Source organism: Homalodisca vitripennis, chromosome 7, assembly GCF_021130785.1.
Source record: "Homalodisca vitripennis isolate AUS2020 chromosome 7, UT_GWSS_2.1, whole genome shotgun sequence".
Lineage (NCBI taxonomy): Eukaryota > Metazoa > Arthropoda > Insecta > Hemiptera > Cicadellidae > Homalodisca > Homalodisca vitripennis.
Genome location: NC_060213.1, coordinates 148285173 through 148303568, shown reverse-complemented (window position 1 = coordinate 148303568; position 18396 = coordinate 148285173). Strand labels below are relative to the sequence as shown.

At 31.6% G+C, this 18396-nt stretch overlaps 1 protein-coding gene across 1 annotated transcript in view; it reads left to right on the top strand.

Moving 5' to 3' along the window:
• The window catches only part of LOC124366483 (phospholipase DDHD1-like), a 69266-nt gene that overhangs the window by 37924 nt on the left and 12946 nt on the right, over positions 1–18396 (top strand). Inside the window, exons 3-5 of the mRNA XM_046823070.1 lie at positions 6856–6990; positions 12029–12173; positions 18148–18254. Coding sequence (XP_046679026.1) covers positions 6856–6990; positions 12029–12173; positions 18148–18254 — 387 coding nt within the window. The remainder of the gene's footprint in view (positions 1–6855; positions 6991–12028; positions 12174–18147; positions 18255–18396) is intronic.

Below are 18396 nucleotides of genomic sequence, written 5' to 3'. Positions count from 1 at the left end.
GTTGTCAACACAGATATCACTACTTTCACTTGAATCGTCACTATCACCACAAATTGCAAAATCGATTTCACTGTCGCGAGTACGACTAGGCCCGGCCATGTTTTCCACTAAACTAATCAAAATTAAAACAATAAAAGCGTTATTGCACAAAAGAATAGGAAAGAATAATGGTCTTCTTATAACAAAACAGTCGTAATAGTTTTGAATATTGCCACTAGAGGGCAGAAGAAGATGGTAAAGCAGTGCAAGTCGATCTGAGTCTTGTGCTCTACAGTGGCTAAAAGCTGTCCAAGTTGATTCAAGTCTTGCTTGCGGGAGAGGGTTAACATATGCCATATTAATTTACTGTGACCATTGCTTGTGAACAATTGTTTTTTGGCAAATGGGGAATTTTTAAATCTGATTTCTGATTTTATTCAAGAACAGCGCAGATCTTAAATAATTCTTAAGAACACATCTACTTTCACTCTTCAGGATGATGTAAGGCCGAAGTCCGTAATTTCTCCTGTGCTTCCAGCACAAATCCTGTACTTATGTGCCGGACTAATTTCCTTTTAATTTTTCATTAATCTTTGAGGTATGTTATGAAATCTTGTTCCCTATTCCAAAGAGTGAAAATAGAGTATCCTTGAGAACAATTTAAAATTTAGTTTTTTTGTCCGGGCTGTTCTTTTGATCAAATATGATATATCTTGTACTGTATTGAATTGTTGCTTTAATTAATCACTTAAAAGAATTGTTTTTATACCTATATCAACTGGAAATAATTTTTATTGTAATGTATACAAATCAAGTACTTAGAAATATTAGTAATTGAAATGTTGTATCCTTGTATCTTGTGTGATTTTTACCACTTTTTCCTGTGCATTATCCAAGCTTTATCCACACGATACATGACAAACAGTGATTGTTTAAAATTTGTTATTGACAGTGGGTGATTGGAAAGGATAATATGATTTCAGACGTTTGCCATTGTTATATGTTACAAAAAGTACAACACTAAATTTTGACGATTGAAATCTACCCTCTGCTTCAGTTGCAAAAAACCCTAATACATTAATAAACTAATTGCGTCTATGGACTGCCACTCAAAGATATAAATTATCATGTGATGTACGAATGGCATGATATCTGAAGTGTTCCACCTTTATTAGTTCTGGTGTGATTTGTTTGTGCTCTTCACTCCTGTGCAGTGACATCATTTGAGTTAAATCTCTCTAGTCTGGAGTTTGTCCTGTTGGTTTACTAGTCAGGTATCACTTAAACATTTTGAGTGGCAACTATTGAAACGTAGCATTATACTTTTTGTAACATATAACGGTGGCAAATGTCCAAAATCTTAATATTCCTGAGGTTTGTAGTAGTGAGAAGAACCAGAAACCGTACTGCATAATATAGATGCATTGCACAAAACATGCTGTGCACACCAGAAAAGGTGAAATACTGAGAAATAAATTTAATCAATACTGGCAAATTCCGTAGCACGTGGCTCATCTGAAACAAAAAACCTGATGATAATAGTTGGAACGACTTATTCTTTTGTTCTTGATCTCAATACCTTAGTGTGTATGTGTAGCGAATTATTTTGACTGCGGTTCCTCTAATTGTTACAATTTTTTTAGTTTTCATATTACATTTTTTTTAACAAAAAACTAATAAAAAAATGTTTACTTGTCAACTGTATGCACGCACCTTGCAAGGTGCCTTGTGGTGGTATATACTTGTGAGATGTATTTTTCTGAATAAATGAGTTTGAACTTGAACTTGAAAATGGCCTAAGTAAGGATTTACTTGCAGTTCATCTGCTAATTTTATGTATGAAGCCTCAGTAAGTTGGTGTTTGATAAAATTCTCTCGGTATATTATGTTTGCTTTCTTCAACTTTGTGTTATGACTTCCAGGTCCGCAATGTTTAGCAACTTTGGACTATTCACTAACCCTTTTCTTGTTATCTTTATTTTCTTGAACTATCACATTTAGAGGTCTTTTCGTTTTGCCTATGTATTATCTGTCCCAAGAACATTTGATATTGTAAATACAGTTTTTTGATTCTTGCATTATAATCTTTTTACTTTTACGAGTTTATTACCTTTTATTGGTTTTGTGCTTGCTTAACCTATTTTTTGCTTGTGTAGCCTATTTAAACTTTTGACTCCTAAAGAAGAGGATAGATTCCAGTTCTCAAAATCAGTGTTATAATTTTGTAACACATAGTGAAGGCAAATGTCTAAAATTCTAATAACCTTTTAACTTTAAATTGTTTACAAACTGTGTGTTTTCAAAGAAATTGGCAAAAAAATGGTTTTAAAATGTTTAAATGGGTATAATTTGTACTCTTTTCCATATGAGATTCTTCTCCACGTGAGATGAAGCAACTTTCGTGTTAAACAGTAACATTAACACGTTATTAAGCTGATGTTAACCCTCATTGGACGAGAGAGAGCAACATACACAGCACCATGAAAAATGATGCGTTTTGTTTTGGCATTGCGAGGGGTCAGTTTGTTGGCCCCTTTTTATGAATGGAAATTGTAATGTGCAAACCTTTCAAATGTGATGTGACTTAATGGGTCTTTACATTTAACAATTCTGAGCCCCACCCAAATCCCGTTTTGGGACAATGGGCAAAGTTGTAACAGTGATTTTTTTTGTAGTGTTGCTATTAAGTTCTCACCATTTCAACCCCTCTAATGGTTAGAAATTACTTAAAGCATATTTTTACTTAAAAATTTAGCTTAGAAACATACTTAATATTGTTTTTTGTATTTTTTCCTTGAAACTGTGAAAACCCAAATGAGGCACCTCCTTTTAAATGTGAAAGTTTCAGAACGTTCTAGTAGTGTTGAAACAACGAATGGCAAAGTCTAGTTTTTAAAGGGAGAAAGATTTGGCTCCAACCGTATTGTGTCACCATTATAATTATATTTTTAAAGCATTTTTGTTCTTTTCTCATGAAAACCTTTAAAACATTGTGCAACATTGGAAACCTTCTACAGGCTCTTAAGAGCTGTCTAAAGGGTCCATTATAATTCAAATTTTGTTGACAGAGTCATTGTTCTGATACAAAGGTCTTTGTCAAGGACCTCGTCAATTTTAGCACAAAGGTGCAATTTAATTTTCATCAAATGCTTCTTGTCAAATGTTACTTCATAATTAACAGATCTTTTATCAGCTTACTTACTTTTCTCAAACCGTTGCATTAACTCAAACTGTTGCGTTAAACAGATACAGCAACGTGTTGCAGTCATTGCAGTGGAGCTCACAAAAGCATAGCGAATTAACTGTTCGGTCTCAATTGGCCAAGAGTCGGTTCGTTATTTCCTCTTGTTGGCTGATCAATTCTGTACTGTCATTCCGAGACGTCATTGATTACCCCTTAGTTATTGGGTTTACATTCATCTGTGCTGTTCAGTGGCCTCTTTATGATCTTTTCGAACCTTTTCCTGTTACTTCATGTTACTTGTGTTGTAGTTAGTATTTTTTTTAATTGTTATTTAGTATTTAGTGTTATTATTTCTTGACGAGCCTTATAACATTGTAATGTTCTATTGGGCTAATAAATCATTTCATTTCATTTCAAATCATTTCATTTCATTTCATTTCATTTCCTGTGCAATCCGTTTGCAAAATAACAGAATATCCTGTTCATGTCCTGTCAGGCATATGTGTTTTTATTTGAGATTGCAGATTGTTATGCAACTAAGTAACTTAACTAACTAACTAACTGTTATTAATTATATAACTTTTTTATCCACAAAATATTTTAAATTGAACATAAAATGCCTGTTATTTCAAAACCATTGGTGGAATTAAATGATTTATTATGATAGCTGAATTGTATCTATTTTTAATTAGAGAATGACTGGTAAAAATCCAGATGAATTAAATTCCTTCAAGTTATAAATTTAAATTCCATCTTAAATATTGTACATTCAGAATATTTGTTGTTTTTATTGATTTATACTTACATAATTATTATTATAGTATCACATTACACCATAGTTTTATCTAAGGTACTTTGTCATGAAACAAGATTAAACTGTACTAACCTAACCTTGAACTTAAAGACTAAACTGCATTAAAATTATTAAAATAAACATTAGAACCTTATAACAATAAATATAACAAATGAAATAACAATTTTTAATTCTGGAATTCTGGAATATGTCTTACAAGAGAGAATGATGCATTGAAAAACCTTAAAATTATATGAGATCCACAAACTTCATCATTTTTGTTTTGACATTTTGTGCTTAGTAAACAATAATAGTTAAATAAATTTAAAAATGCTTAGTTTGTACCACGATCCTCGGTATATACAGCATAAATGCATTCAGTTTATCTGAATTCTATAGGATTTTTAACAGCTTTTGTCTACTGAAAAGGTAAAAATTCTATTGACAATAATAAAAATATTTCCTTTCACCATTGGTGGGATAAAAACATATATTTATTTAAAAACAAACACTCCAATGATAATTCAAATAATGATAATTAATTTATTTGTACGAGGCCCTTCATTTTCAATGACATCATCACATCCACAAAACGAAAGGCCTCACAGAAATAAAATTTAATTATTATTGGAGTGTTTGTTTTACAATTAATTAATAAAATCCAATAAGAAAGTAGCTTAGACAATTTATATATTTATTTGTAACTAAGTAAAAATAAAACAAAGTCAAGATACTAACACAATAAATATGGTTTGGTATGAGAGGTCGCATTGCTTTATTTTATAAATATAAATTAAAACAAATATACATTTAAAACAATCTTAAAAATTTAAATTATATTTATAAAATAATCCAAGTTATAACTGTACTTTTACACGTTGATGCAACCAATAGTAAAATTGACTCTGGGAATAAATTACATCGTCAGAATTACTGGATTTTATTATTGTAAGCATTGGATGAAATAAAATGACTGAGTTGGAAAATATTGATAATTTTTCTGAAAATAATATTTATTCTTCAGCATTCCTTATGGTTTTAGTTAAAAATACTTTACATACAAAATGTAGTTTAAAATTGCTTGAAATAACGTTGTCGATTCCTTGGCAGTGCTTCATGACATAGATATTATTGGTAAGTAAATCAAACCACAATGACTGCATAAGTTTCTATTTCTTATCAGAGTCGGGCTGACACACCAGCTGATAAAAGGAATAAATAATGGCATGCATTGTTAGAGTTACATATCAGTTGTGTGATAAACTGATGGATGATTAAATTTATTCACTCCATTCCTTCTGCTCCTATATAATGCAATTTTATTGTGAGATTTATGAATAAAGTTTAAAAAGTTGTTGAATTTTGATTTGATAAATTTTACTCTATATTATGAGAGTTTTACATGATTAAAAATTAAGCGTGCCTCTAGTCATGAAATAAAAAATACCATGTTCCCACCACAAAAAGTCTTATTAAATAATTTTTGTTTTAAAGGCTAAAAAGGAAGTTTTTGGTCAAACAAATACTGACAGTTGTGTGAATAATTTAAAAAATATGTTTAAAGGGTCATTGTAAAAGGTTGGACACATTCCAAAATTTTGTATAACTTCTAGAGATGAAATGAACATATTTTTACATGCAATGATTTTCCGTTTGATGGATTATTTACGGTTTCACAGAAGCAATGGTAGCTTTAATTCATTGTTACAAATTATGCAAATCAAAATTTTCCACGCACCAGTGTTGTAAAGATGGTCTAAGGAAAAATGAGTAGCGTTATTTTGAACTTCATAGAAGCTAGGGCACGAGACCATTCCTAAATTATTTATACTTTCTGAGACCTACAATTTAAAGCATACACCAATACTGTAATGAGACAAAATCCGTTGCTAGTTACAAAAATGTAATTTTTAATTTGGGGATATGAGTAACTGCTCTGACACGTCAAATCACATGTTATTGTTTTCTCAACAAAAAGAATAATCCACTCTCTGTCACACATTAGTCTGCACAGTTTTTGCAGAATCTCATACATAATCATAAATTATATTTAGTTGCTGGGACTCCCAAGCGGTAAAGTTATGTCTATTTACATTCATGTACGTTATAGCATCCATAAATTAAACAAGGTTTCAAGTAACTTGCATCATCATCATTGTTATTGAGGATTTAAACTGGAAGTGGTAAATAGATTTTGTTTGGATTGTGTATAAATGCAAATGATTATTTGTATAAATTGTAGTTTTAGATATTCCTATCAGTAAATTACACTAGCTTGAAAATGAGCTATACATATGTAAAATGATTAAAACCACAACAACATCAGAAACATATATTCTCAAATGTGACAATTAACAGACTGTTTGTGCCTCAGTAGATATCACGCATGAGCTTTGTTGCAAACAGTAAACTTGTGGCCATTTCCTATCTTGCCATCTGTTTTCAAGGTAAATATGTGACCTTAGAAATAGACTTGAGCTTCTGTCACTTGTGTTACACGTCCCAATTTACAATGTCATAAACATTTCGGATTTTTAATTTTAATTGATGAAAATATTGCTTTTTCATCTATTGATGATGCTCTTTGCTCTGAAAGAGTTACTTTACTTTTCGCTTTCACCAGTTTTCTGAGAATACTACAATCACGCACCCCTACCCTATTTTGTCTTTTAGTGACTGCTTTAAGTCTTCAGGGCTAGATTGAATGAGATTTCCTTGTTTTCTAATCCTCAACAGATCAACGATGCCAATCTTCCACATTTAATATTCATAATATTGTAGTATGATTTCCGATCAATAATTTTTGTCAGCATTTACATAACTTGGGGTAAGGTCTTACATTTATTTTTGACTAACTCGTAAATAATGTAAGTGATTTTGCAATGCCTATATGTTACAGTGGTTCACACGAAACAGCTGGCAGAGAATAACATTGACTGGTATGCTCCCCTGGAGGTATACTTATACAGTCAGGCCACACCGTCAAAAATTGTACGCAACCTCACGTCTCGACTCGGCGGTTACTTTCAGAAGAGTATGTACCAATTTACAATGTGTTTGTGTGTGTGTGTGTGTGTGTGTGTGTGTGTGTGAGCGTGTGCGTGTGTGCATGTGTGTAGACAGTAGACAAATTGCTTTATTTAACCCTTTGCATGCCAGCCCATTTTCCAAAAGTACTACCCAGAAACGCCAAGGGCATTTTCAGCAGTTTTGCAAGCTTTCACTAAATGTATCATAACTTTTTTATTTTTTAACAGATATTGATGATTTTTTACCATTATTTAGCTTATGAAATGCCCTTGTTCTGTTGGTAAATTTTAGTTGCATAAATGTAATTTAAACTTATAAAAAAGTTAAAAATTAAGAAAAAAAAAATTAAAATTTCCAAAAAACATTTTTTATAGCACAAATAAGTGGTTTAAAAAAAATTTATGCTGATTTCCTGTTATATCCTAGTAAAGTATATCTAACCCTTAACTTAATTACAAAATTTCAAAAGCCTACCTTATATAGAAGTCCAGTTATGATTTTTTTCACTAAATGTGCCACGGGCACAGTTTTTGTAATTTGCATGGACGTTGTATGTAATGTTACACTATATTCACAAATCAATATTTGACACTATACAAATCGGTACTTTGGGATTATACCAACCACACCAGTATGAAGAACACAAAAATATAAATTTATAGATATATTATAAACAAACATTGTAGAACGAAAAAATAACTTTTTAATTACAAAATTACAAACTTACAAAGATTATCAATTGTTAATAAGGTCAGATTAGCTTAAACTTTTTTCAATGAACTTAGAACGTTATAAAACGATGTATTTGAGTAACAGAACTAACATTCCATCAATCAACAAGCATTTCCAGGTATTGTGATCGGTATTGTGGTGGCTGTTATCTTATCTTTCTCGAGAATCCCGATTACGGCAGGCCGCGCGGCATCACATGATTATTTAAGTATTTTGCACAGTACATAATTGCCATTCCATTACAATTCAATTTATATTTCTGATCAGCCCCTCTAGAATTATATTTACTGATAGATACTATCTCGAGGGATGTTTTTCTTTCGTTGACATCAGCGCGAGCTTCGGAAGCACCTTCGGCCGGAGGCACTCGCATTTTGGGTGGCGGAGTTTGATCAAGAATAATAACAAGTTTTGTTTTTTTTTTCAATAAAGAGTTTAGTTTTTGTTTGGTAATGTTTGTTTTTGTTGAATTTTTGTGTTTGGAGAAATGTAGGGGTAAAATACGAAAGTACAACAAAGCGAACGGGCGGCGAGACTCTGCAATCACGTTATCTACTACACCGCTCGACTTTGACCTCTGTCTGAGGATGGGGAGGGGTTTGCGATAAGACAATTCCTGTTTTATACTGACGAAATATTGTTATACGCTAATCTAGTAATCAGTAGAAGCTAAATGTCAACTGTCTGAGGATGGGGAGGGGTTTGCGATAAGACAATTCCTGTTTTATATCGACGAAATATTGTTCTACGCTAATCTATTAATCAGTTGAAGCTAAATGTCAAATAACGATTCATGTCTGGGTGTGGTCTGTATAATCCCAAAGTACCAATGAATCTAATAAAAGGGGCATAGTAAAAATGCCCTAACAACAAAAGTAATGAGAGAATTACAAACGTAAACAACGCATAGCAACACGAACGTAACCTCAATCTCGACCAAACAATTCAACAGCTGCGAAGCTCAAATACGACGAAACAAATAGTCCATAAAGGAATTAACTACTTTGTGGTTGCAAAGCAACTAATCGACTATCGATTAGTCAAAATTTCGCGGCAATAAGATGAACTATAAGAAAATTACAGGCGAAAAACGTGACGTACCTATATTACGGCCGTTGGCGATTTTCAGTTGAGTAGCCGACGGCCGTAATACCGGTACGTTGGCATGCAAAGGGTTAAAGAAAGTTTACAATCCAAGACATAACAAGAAAGGTTTTAAACATTCCAAGAGCTCACAGAGCTCGCGCAGAAATACTATTCAAATCAAAAAGTTCTTTATTCACACAATCATAGAGAATGGTGTTGGCGTCAAAAACCAAAAGCATATTACTAAAGTTATGTTTTTAAAGACTAGACTATAGACTATAAACAAGAGTATGTGCTTAAGAAACTGTCCAGTTAATTTCTCCGTTCCAGGAATTCCTTTTCTGAATAAAACGGGTGGTCTTCAAGCCATTTTTGGAGTTGTTTTTTTGAAGCCTCTTCCAGTAACTTGCTTATGGTGATCAGGTAGCTTGTTGAAGTAGACTGCTCCTTTGTAAGTTGGCTTCTTCTCTGATAGACTGAGGTGGTGTGACGGGAGTGAGAAGTTTGAGGCATTTCTGGTGTTATACTGGTGATAGTCACCAAGTTTTGGTTTGTTTGGCGATACCACCAGTAGAATCACCTCACCAATATACAGTGCTGGTATTGTGAGTATTTTTTGTTCTTGAAAGACATGTCGGCAACTTTACTGTCTCTGTATCCTATGCCTGCTAGACTCCTCATTGCCTTTTTCTGCTGCAGAAATACTCTATCCATGTTTTGATTACTTGTTCCACCCCATGCTGCAATGCCATATCTTACGTGGGCCTCGAAGAGTGAAAAATAAGCAGTTTTTCCTGCAGGTGTTCCAGATATTTTTTTAATTCTTTTTATGACATAAATGCCTGTTGCGAGTTTTTTACATAAAATGTCAATGTGGGCATCCCATTTAAGGTTCATGTCAAGGGTAATACCAAGGTATTTTATGTTTTAATCCACTTTTACAGTGGGTAGGCCATCAATTTCCCTTCCTCTTGTGCTGTTAACACAAGAAAAAAAATTACGGCATTATTAGTTTTCAACCAGTCTTTTTATAATAGTTCGTTACTATATCATCACTTTCAACATTCAACAAAGTAACAACATGCATTTTCTATGTTTGACAAAACAAGTATCTGAACGGTAAATTCCTTGACAAAATATTTAATTGCCAATTTTAACAGAAATATCAACAATAAATAAACTATTAAGAATAAATTTTTTAACGCTACATCTAACAAAAAAATCTGCAGTAAATAATCAACAATAATATACAGTAAATAACTACAGATCAACAACAATATACAATAAATTCTAACAGAGATATAAAAAATAACCATATATAATTAACATTTAATAAATATATTTTTAATGCGAACAGAGTTTAATCCTTTGAGTGCCGCAGCGTCTACATAGTAGATGTTGTGAAATGTGCATAAATTGCCGGCATCTACCCAGTAGACGATTTGTATTTCATTAATATCACATATAATTCATTTTTGTTTTGACAAATAACTTATTTCACGGCAATCTACTAGTTTCGAACAATCAATTGTGATTGATTTTTATTGTTCACCCACCGCCTCCTTGTAGTTATTTGCCATCAGAAAATAAAACAGATGACGCAATAGTTGGTCAGCTGCTACTTGTTGCCATTAACTACACAGTTTGGTTCATTGGGTGTTTATGTTGTGCTAGTTTCGTGTGTTTATGCTGAAAACTGTTGTTATTACTATTCTGTAATTGTGTTCAGTAAAACTTACAATGCATTTATAAACTTCTTTTTTCGTGTTTATTTGTTTAGTGATGTATATTTTATTGTTGAATTGGTGATGAAGTAAAATGCAAGTTCCAATCAAACTATTGATTTTAGGTGAAGTAAGGTTATAGAAGTAAGGTTATATTGTATGCCTGTGTATATTTTATTGTTGAATTATATAAATATATAATTAGTATTTTACAGTAATCTTACTTCATTGAGTGAAATAGGATAATCATAATATTGTTTCTAACCTTTTGACAAACTTGAACAAAAATTGCTTTTTGTTGTATTTTGTATATACTGCAGTATCTGGTTAAATATTACTGTAACACACCATATTATGCATGATTTTTTTTCAGTTTTTCATGCTCTTTCATATGATATAGCTAAAAAAATAAAAAAAATAACATTGTATGTTTAAAATTTTAGTTCAAACTTGAAATTTAATTTTTTTCATTTTTTAGTTTTTTGTTATAACCTATAGGTATTCTTTTTGTGTAAATAAAAATAAAATTATAATATTATATGGAAAAATACCTTGTTTTATAACATACAAACTAAAAAAAATTATTCAAATCGGTTGAATAGTTTTTTTAATATAGTTTTTTCCCCACACGCTTGCAAAACAGAAGGAAATGCTCCGGCAATTTATACGTTTGACTTGGGAAAATATGCTGTGGTACTCAAAGGGTTAAAAATATTTGCTAATTATGAAATTTGTCAGTACACAAAATACATAAACTATGCTTCTGAGATGCAGACTGATACTATTATTAGATATTAATTTCTTTTTTGAGAATTGTGCTCTTAACTTTAATTTAAAACAAGGTTTCCCCTCATTTAAAATGTCTTTACCAAAGTGTACAATAATCTTATTGAAATTTTCTTTTCCAACAAAACAAAACTGTCTTCTACAAAAATCTTTTCTGAAATTGGGTGTTGAAATAGTAATGAATTGCGAATTTCGCGTAGGAGCACGCGTGCATGTGTGTGTGTTTGTCATTACAATCAATTGAGACTTTTCATGTTTGGTCTGTTGAGATTACTATCTCGTACAGTGTGTCAGGAGCATGTTATAGAAAACTGAATCCTCTGCAACAACTGCGGTATCTGTAATTGTATCATCTTTAACACTGATGGAGCCTCTATTCAAGTCAGATTTGTAACTGAATCTGAAAGTTATAATAAATGTCCAATAAGAAGAAATGGCTACCAATGTGATTACTTCAACTTATTTCATGTCATGTTGAGTAAAGTTTAGTATTCTTTCCACCTGTACGCTCACCAATTTGTCCTTTTCTACTTTTTCTTTCCATCCTGCTTTCTCTATATTTTCTATTTTCAGTTTTTCTGTTTAAATAGCTGACAAAAGAAGTGTAATCAATTATTTTTTATATGGTTATTAAATGTAAACAAAACCAACATTGATGTACATTGATGACTGTTAATGACCAATGTGAAGTGATATAAATTTTACGATCTGCAGAGTCTGGGTACAGGCTGCTGAGAGGGTACAAGGATCTGGCTACTGATAAGGACAAGCATAAGGACATCAGTCATCTGGTGTTTGTTGTACATGGGATTGGGCAGAAGATGGACATCGGTGGACGCATTCTGCACAATACCTCTTTGTGAGTATAGCACACCTCTTTGCAAGTATATCAAATCTCTTTGTGATTGTAGTACACCTCTTTGAGAGTATACTATACCTGTTTATGAGTGCAGGTTTAATTCCAAACTCGTTATTTTCATTCCAAAATCTAACAGGTGACATTACTTATTATACAGATTATACTATGAGACAACTTTCTTTTAATTTACACAAATTTGTTTTTTGTTGCCTTAGTGACAGTTTAATCCCAGATAAAGATGACTCAGAATCACTCTGGAGTCTGTTAGTAGTTGACACTATTAATATGTCACTCTTGCACTTTGATTCAATAATGGGAATGAATGCAAACAGTGCAGATACATTTGCCAAAAATATAGGCTATAATCCAGACAATATTATAAAAATGCCATGTATACAGCAAAAAAATGGCTTCCAGTGTGGCTTAGATGTTCTGGTGAATGCTAGGTTGTTACTTGATGGCTACTGCAACAAGGAACCCTATGAGGGATTGTCACTTGAAGACTGGTACTGTAAATCATTCGGGAGTCCACTACAACTTTTACCTGGCTGGACTACTGTTGAGAAGCAAAGTTTAAAATTTTACTAATGACAATTTAACTGTGGTCTCTAACAGGTACAGTGTTCTGATGGATTCAGGTGAGCAATCCAACGTCGATAATGCTACAGTTGCTTTACAGCCACCTGATAACCGCTCGGTTTCACATTCAAAGGATTTAAATATAGGAACCAAAATGAAGACAATGGTTAATTCCAAAATTAAATCTCTGGATAGTCATAAGTTTGCCTGGAAAACAGCAGTCTTTCTTGTACTACTAAAAAAAAGAAATCTATCCTTGTTTTGGGAGATTCCATTCTGAAACATGTTACAGTTCCCGATGCTTATGTCGGTGCATTTCGTGGGGCAAGAGCTAATGTACTTTGCAACAAAATACTAAAATTCACTGAACGTAAGGTGCAGCCTATATGTGTTTTTCTACATATCGGTACAAATGACCTACACTAGACTAGGAATCTGGAAGATGTAATGAGGGCGGTTGGAAATGTTATAAAGGCGGCAAAATACAAGTTTCCAAGTGCTCAAATAATTTAAATGCTATTCTACCGAGACATGACATAGAGTATCATCTGATTAATCGCTCAAATAAAAACCTAAGATGGCTTTGTAGAGAACTTGGTGTGGTTTTTATGGATGTTAGCAGGAATTTATCTGATTTACACTTGGCCAAAGATGGCATTCATTTAAACTACAAGGGCACTGATCATCTTAATTGAACTATTCACTGGGTAGATTCTTCCTGTAAAAAGCAAATTTCAGACAAAAATGCAAAGGCAGAATTAGTCAATAAAGATCTCTCTCCATCTCACAGGACTTCTGTAATGGATGCAAATATGAACAACAATGGGATCCAGAAGTGTGATTTATTGCCTGAAGATTTTCAAAACAAACTACAAGATCCATTGCCAACTAAACAAACTTGCTCTTCTGTGGTTGTTACTGGACTCTCAGCTGAATCATTTCATTCATCCCTGATCATCATGCCGGGTGAACACAGCTACTCATCTGCTGTGTCTGGTGTCATGGGAGAGGAGCAGTCAGTTTGTGGTTTAGGCTCTAGTGATGGTGATAGTGTGAGTGAAAGTCAAATATCTAATGTGAATTCGCAAAACCTTTGTCCTGCTGAAGTTGGTAGACATTTTTTAGGAATAAAATAAATGTCAAGAAAGGATTGTTAAATAGAGGTTTAGATTTAGAATTTATTGCACCCCATGTCAATAATAATACTAACCTTCACAGGCAAAAATGCTGTATAAACAACAAAATATTTGATAGTTTAAAATTTAATTATAGGAACAGCATTTGGATGTTTTGTAATACTCAAGGTTTTTTGTGTAAAATATATGACATTGAAATTTTTCTTGAACATGAAGGCAAAGATATATCTGTTATTTGTTTTAATGAACATTGGATAATGAATCAAATATTGATATTTTGAAAAAATTAAAGGGGTTTAAACTTGCATCTTACTTTGTAAGAAAAACAACCCTTAGAGGTGGATCATGCATCTTAGTCAAATCTGGTATTAAGTTTGAAGAAAACATTAACCTTAGATGTTTTAATGCTGACTTTCATTTTGAAGGTTGCTTTATGAATCTAATTGATTATAATGTTACAATAGCATCTATTTATAGAACTCCACCACCAGCTAAATATTGTTCATCAAACTCCACAGAAAACTTTTTAAATAAAATACAGAATTGGTTAGATTTGGTTAGCAAACATAAAAATAACAGAGTATTAGTGGCTTCTGATTGTAATATCAACTTGTTGAATGAAAATTGTAACAATGTTAAAACTTTTAAAAACATTCTGACACAAAATGGGTGTTTATATAATTTTTCGGCACCAACCAGAATTACTGATTTCACAATGTCACGTATAGACAACATTCTCTCAAGTATGAACTGTATGGTAAATGATAAAATACATTTTTACATGGGGTGGTCAGATCATAGTTCTTTGTTTATTCCCATCCAGTTACCTGAGAAAACTAAAAGAGAATCAATTTTAATAAGTAAAAGATTTTTTTCTGCAATAAATGTCATCAATTTTGAATCAAGAATAAAAAAACTAAATTGGACTTTGGACCCATCTGATAATGTAAACAATAACTTTAATGCTTTTTTGTCAGAATTCTTGTTAATATTTAATGAATGTTTTCCAATGAAAACCATTAGTGGAAAGACGAGAATTACTAAAAACTCCTGGTGTACTACGGGGATAAAAATTTCAAATATAAAAAAAAGAGAGTTACACAGCTTAGTCAAAACAAACAAATCACCATTGCTTTTAAAATATTATAGTACATTCAGAGGGATATTTAGAAAAGTTGTTAACAATGCAAAACAAATGTTTAATGACGAACTAATTTCCAAGTCGAGAAATAAATATAAGGCTGTCTGGTCAGTCGTTAAGTCTAAATTGGGATTCGGTCAACAGGACAAAAGTCTTGGACAATTAATTATTGACAATGATACAATATCTGATCCAAATAGAATTGTTCAAGAATTCAATGAACATTTTGTTTTAGCTGCAGAGAAACTTAAACAAATTTCCAAAAGTATACCCTATAATGAGCATATGATTTTTCATAATATGAAACAAACGCCTAATGAATTAAAATTTTTAACTGTAAAAAACAAAGATGTATCAAAAGCCATAATGAAATGAAAAAATACAAATTCCACAGGATGGGATGATGTTCTTACCTTCCTTATAAAAAAAGTGAATCCCTACATCTGCATCCAACTATGTACTCTAATTAATTTCTCTTATGAAGAGCGAATTTCCTGACAGACTGAAATATTCTGTGATAACACTTATGTTTAAAAAAGGAATCAGAGCTCATATTGAAAACTATCGCCCAATTTCAGTCCCATAGTTTTTTCAAAGATTTTTGAAAGTGTTGTAAATTCTCAGTTGACTGGATATTTGGAACAATATGACTTATTTCATAAAAATCAATTTGGCTTTAGGAGAGGTAATGGCACTGAAGGGGCTCTGGCTCATTTAGTAAATGAGGTTTCTCAAGCCTTGGATGAGTCGTGGGCCACTGCTGGTGTGTTCTGCGATTTATCTAGGGCTTTTGATTGTGTTATGCATAACACTTATTAAAAAATTGGAATTTTATGGTGTGAGAGAATTAAACTGGTTTAAGTCTTATTTCCAATCTAGGAAACAAAAATCTTTGATTAAAATTGGAAGCATAAAATATGAATCTGAATGGAAGTCTGTAAGTAAGGGGGTGCCTCAGGGATCCATTTTAGGCCCAACATTATTTTTAATTTATATAAATGACCTACAGGAAGTAACAGATGAAGGTTTAATATTGTATGCTGATGCCACAACAGCAATAGTAAAAGGCCTAAACACTGTAAGTTTTCATTGTAAAATCTCATCACTTATCTTAAAATTAAATAATTGGTTCAATCTAAATGGTTTATTTTTAAACAGCAAAAAATCAGAAAATGTTTAATTTTAAAACACACCAAAATAAATCTATTCTTCAGACCGTGAATTTCAATGATAAATCGGTAGGTGTTTCTAATACATAAAGTATTTAGGATTATACATTGACGAAAACATTAATTGGAAACATCATATTGAAAAATTAGAAAGTAAGCTGAGCTCTGCGTGTTTTGCCTTAAAAGTTTTACAAATATTGTGAGTTTTCAAGTGATGATGACAGTGTATTATGGTTATTTTTTTCCTCACATTAAATACGGTATATTGACATGGGGTTCTTCCTCCAAAGCGATTTCTATTTTTAAATTGCAAAAAAGAGCTTTGAGAATTATAACAAAATTAAATTTTAGATCATCCTGTAGGTCTATATTTAAACAGCTAAATTTATTGACCATTCCGTCGCTTTATATATATACGAGGTCTTAATGTATACCCATAAAAACTTACTTAATAATATCACCACAAAAGATCATGATTATAATACAAGACAGAGAGACAGACTTACATACCCAATCCATAGAACGAAATTATTTGAAATGTCCCCTTATTACAAAGAACTAAAATTTTACAATAAAATTGCAATATCTCTATCCTCTTTGCCTCCAGAAAAGTTCTCTATAAAATTAAAACATATCTTAATATAGAAAGAATATTATTCAGAAATTGATTTTCTAAATAATGCAACCTTCATTCATTAAATTACCCCCCAACCATATCAAAACATTTTGATGTATATATATATATATATATATATATATATATATATATATATATATATATAATTTCAATAAATATATATTAATTCCACTGTATTTATTTTATCACTAATTACTGTATTTTTAAATGTGTTTTGTTTTGTAAATTATTTTATTTTAGGATAATAATAGCTACACCTATTTTTATTTAATTTTAATATGAATTATAACCTGTACCTGTATCATTATAATTTAATGTTTTATATACTTACTGGATCATTGTTTGTGTGATTGATATTGATTATTTATCAATGAATTAGTACTGTTTATAACTTTAAAAAAATTAGGATTAGTATATTTTAAACTATATTGATGAGTCACCTGTTCATTGTAGATCTTATTTACTACAATTATGTAACGTTACATGACAATAAATTTCTGATTTCTTATTAAACAATTTCAGGCCATTCTTGAGGAGTGTTGGTTGCTTCACAGCATATCTTTACCATTGCATAATCCCTATTGGGAAGGTCTGTAAAAATTCCTTTTTTATGAGTTGAAAGGTTTGCTCACACCGTGTTCCAAACTCGCCAACCCTCTGACCAGAAGCTATGAAAAATAAAAAAAGATGGGAATTTGAATAGAATATAGAACTAACCCCATATTTATTCTACAATCATTAATTGATATACAGTATATTTATGTACTAATAATATATAGATAATTCAAATAATTTTATAAATAACATTTTGAGGACTTTTTTATGTAGTACTACAAATATATTTTAAAAATAGAATCAAGCCTTGACTATTTTTATTTACTAAAAATGTACTTGTCAAACAAACAGAACATTTTAAAATCACTGTTTATTCATAAGTTAGAAAGAATTTTATTAGTCACATGTATAATTAATAAAAAATACAAAACTCACACAAATAAAAAAAAATTCAATATTGGGAATCTATAAACTAAAAATGCACTTATTAAGTTGACAGAACACTGAGGAAGTACAGTTATTTTTAAATTATTAAAATATTTGTAAGTTAGAATCCAGAACATTAACAGGATTAAAGAGGGTAATACTTAGTGTGAACTGTCTTTGTTGGCATTAAGGGTAAAAACGCTGATGTTTTCTATGTTATAAATGTTGATAGGGTTTGTTAGGCCTGACTTTACTTTGTAAAATATGACTTTCTTTATTGTATTTAATTAGTATGTTGCAAACTTTTGATCAAGGTGTGTTTTTCCTACAGGATAAGACACAATGTGACCACACTCCATGAGAGATTGTTTCCCAGTTCCAGCGAGAGAGCGGAGTTCTTTCCTGTCGAGTGGAGGACGAATCTCACCTTAGATGGAGGTAAGGAATCATCAGGTTCACACAACTTCCTTCTTCAAATACACTGGTTGCTGACATGTTAAAGCTTGATCACATCTTCAATACCAAACTTAGTCATAAACATTGTATTGCATTTCAGGTCTGGATCTCTAGTCAGAGCAGG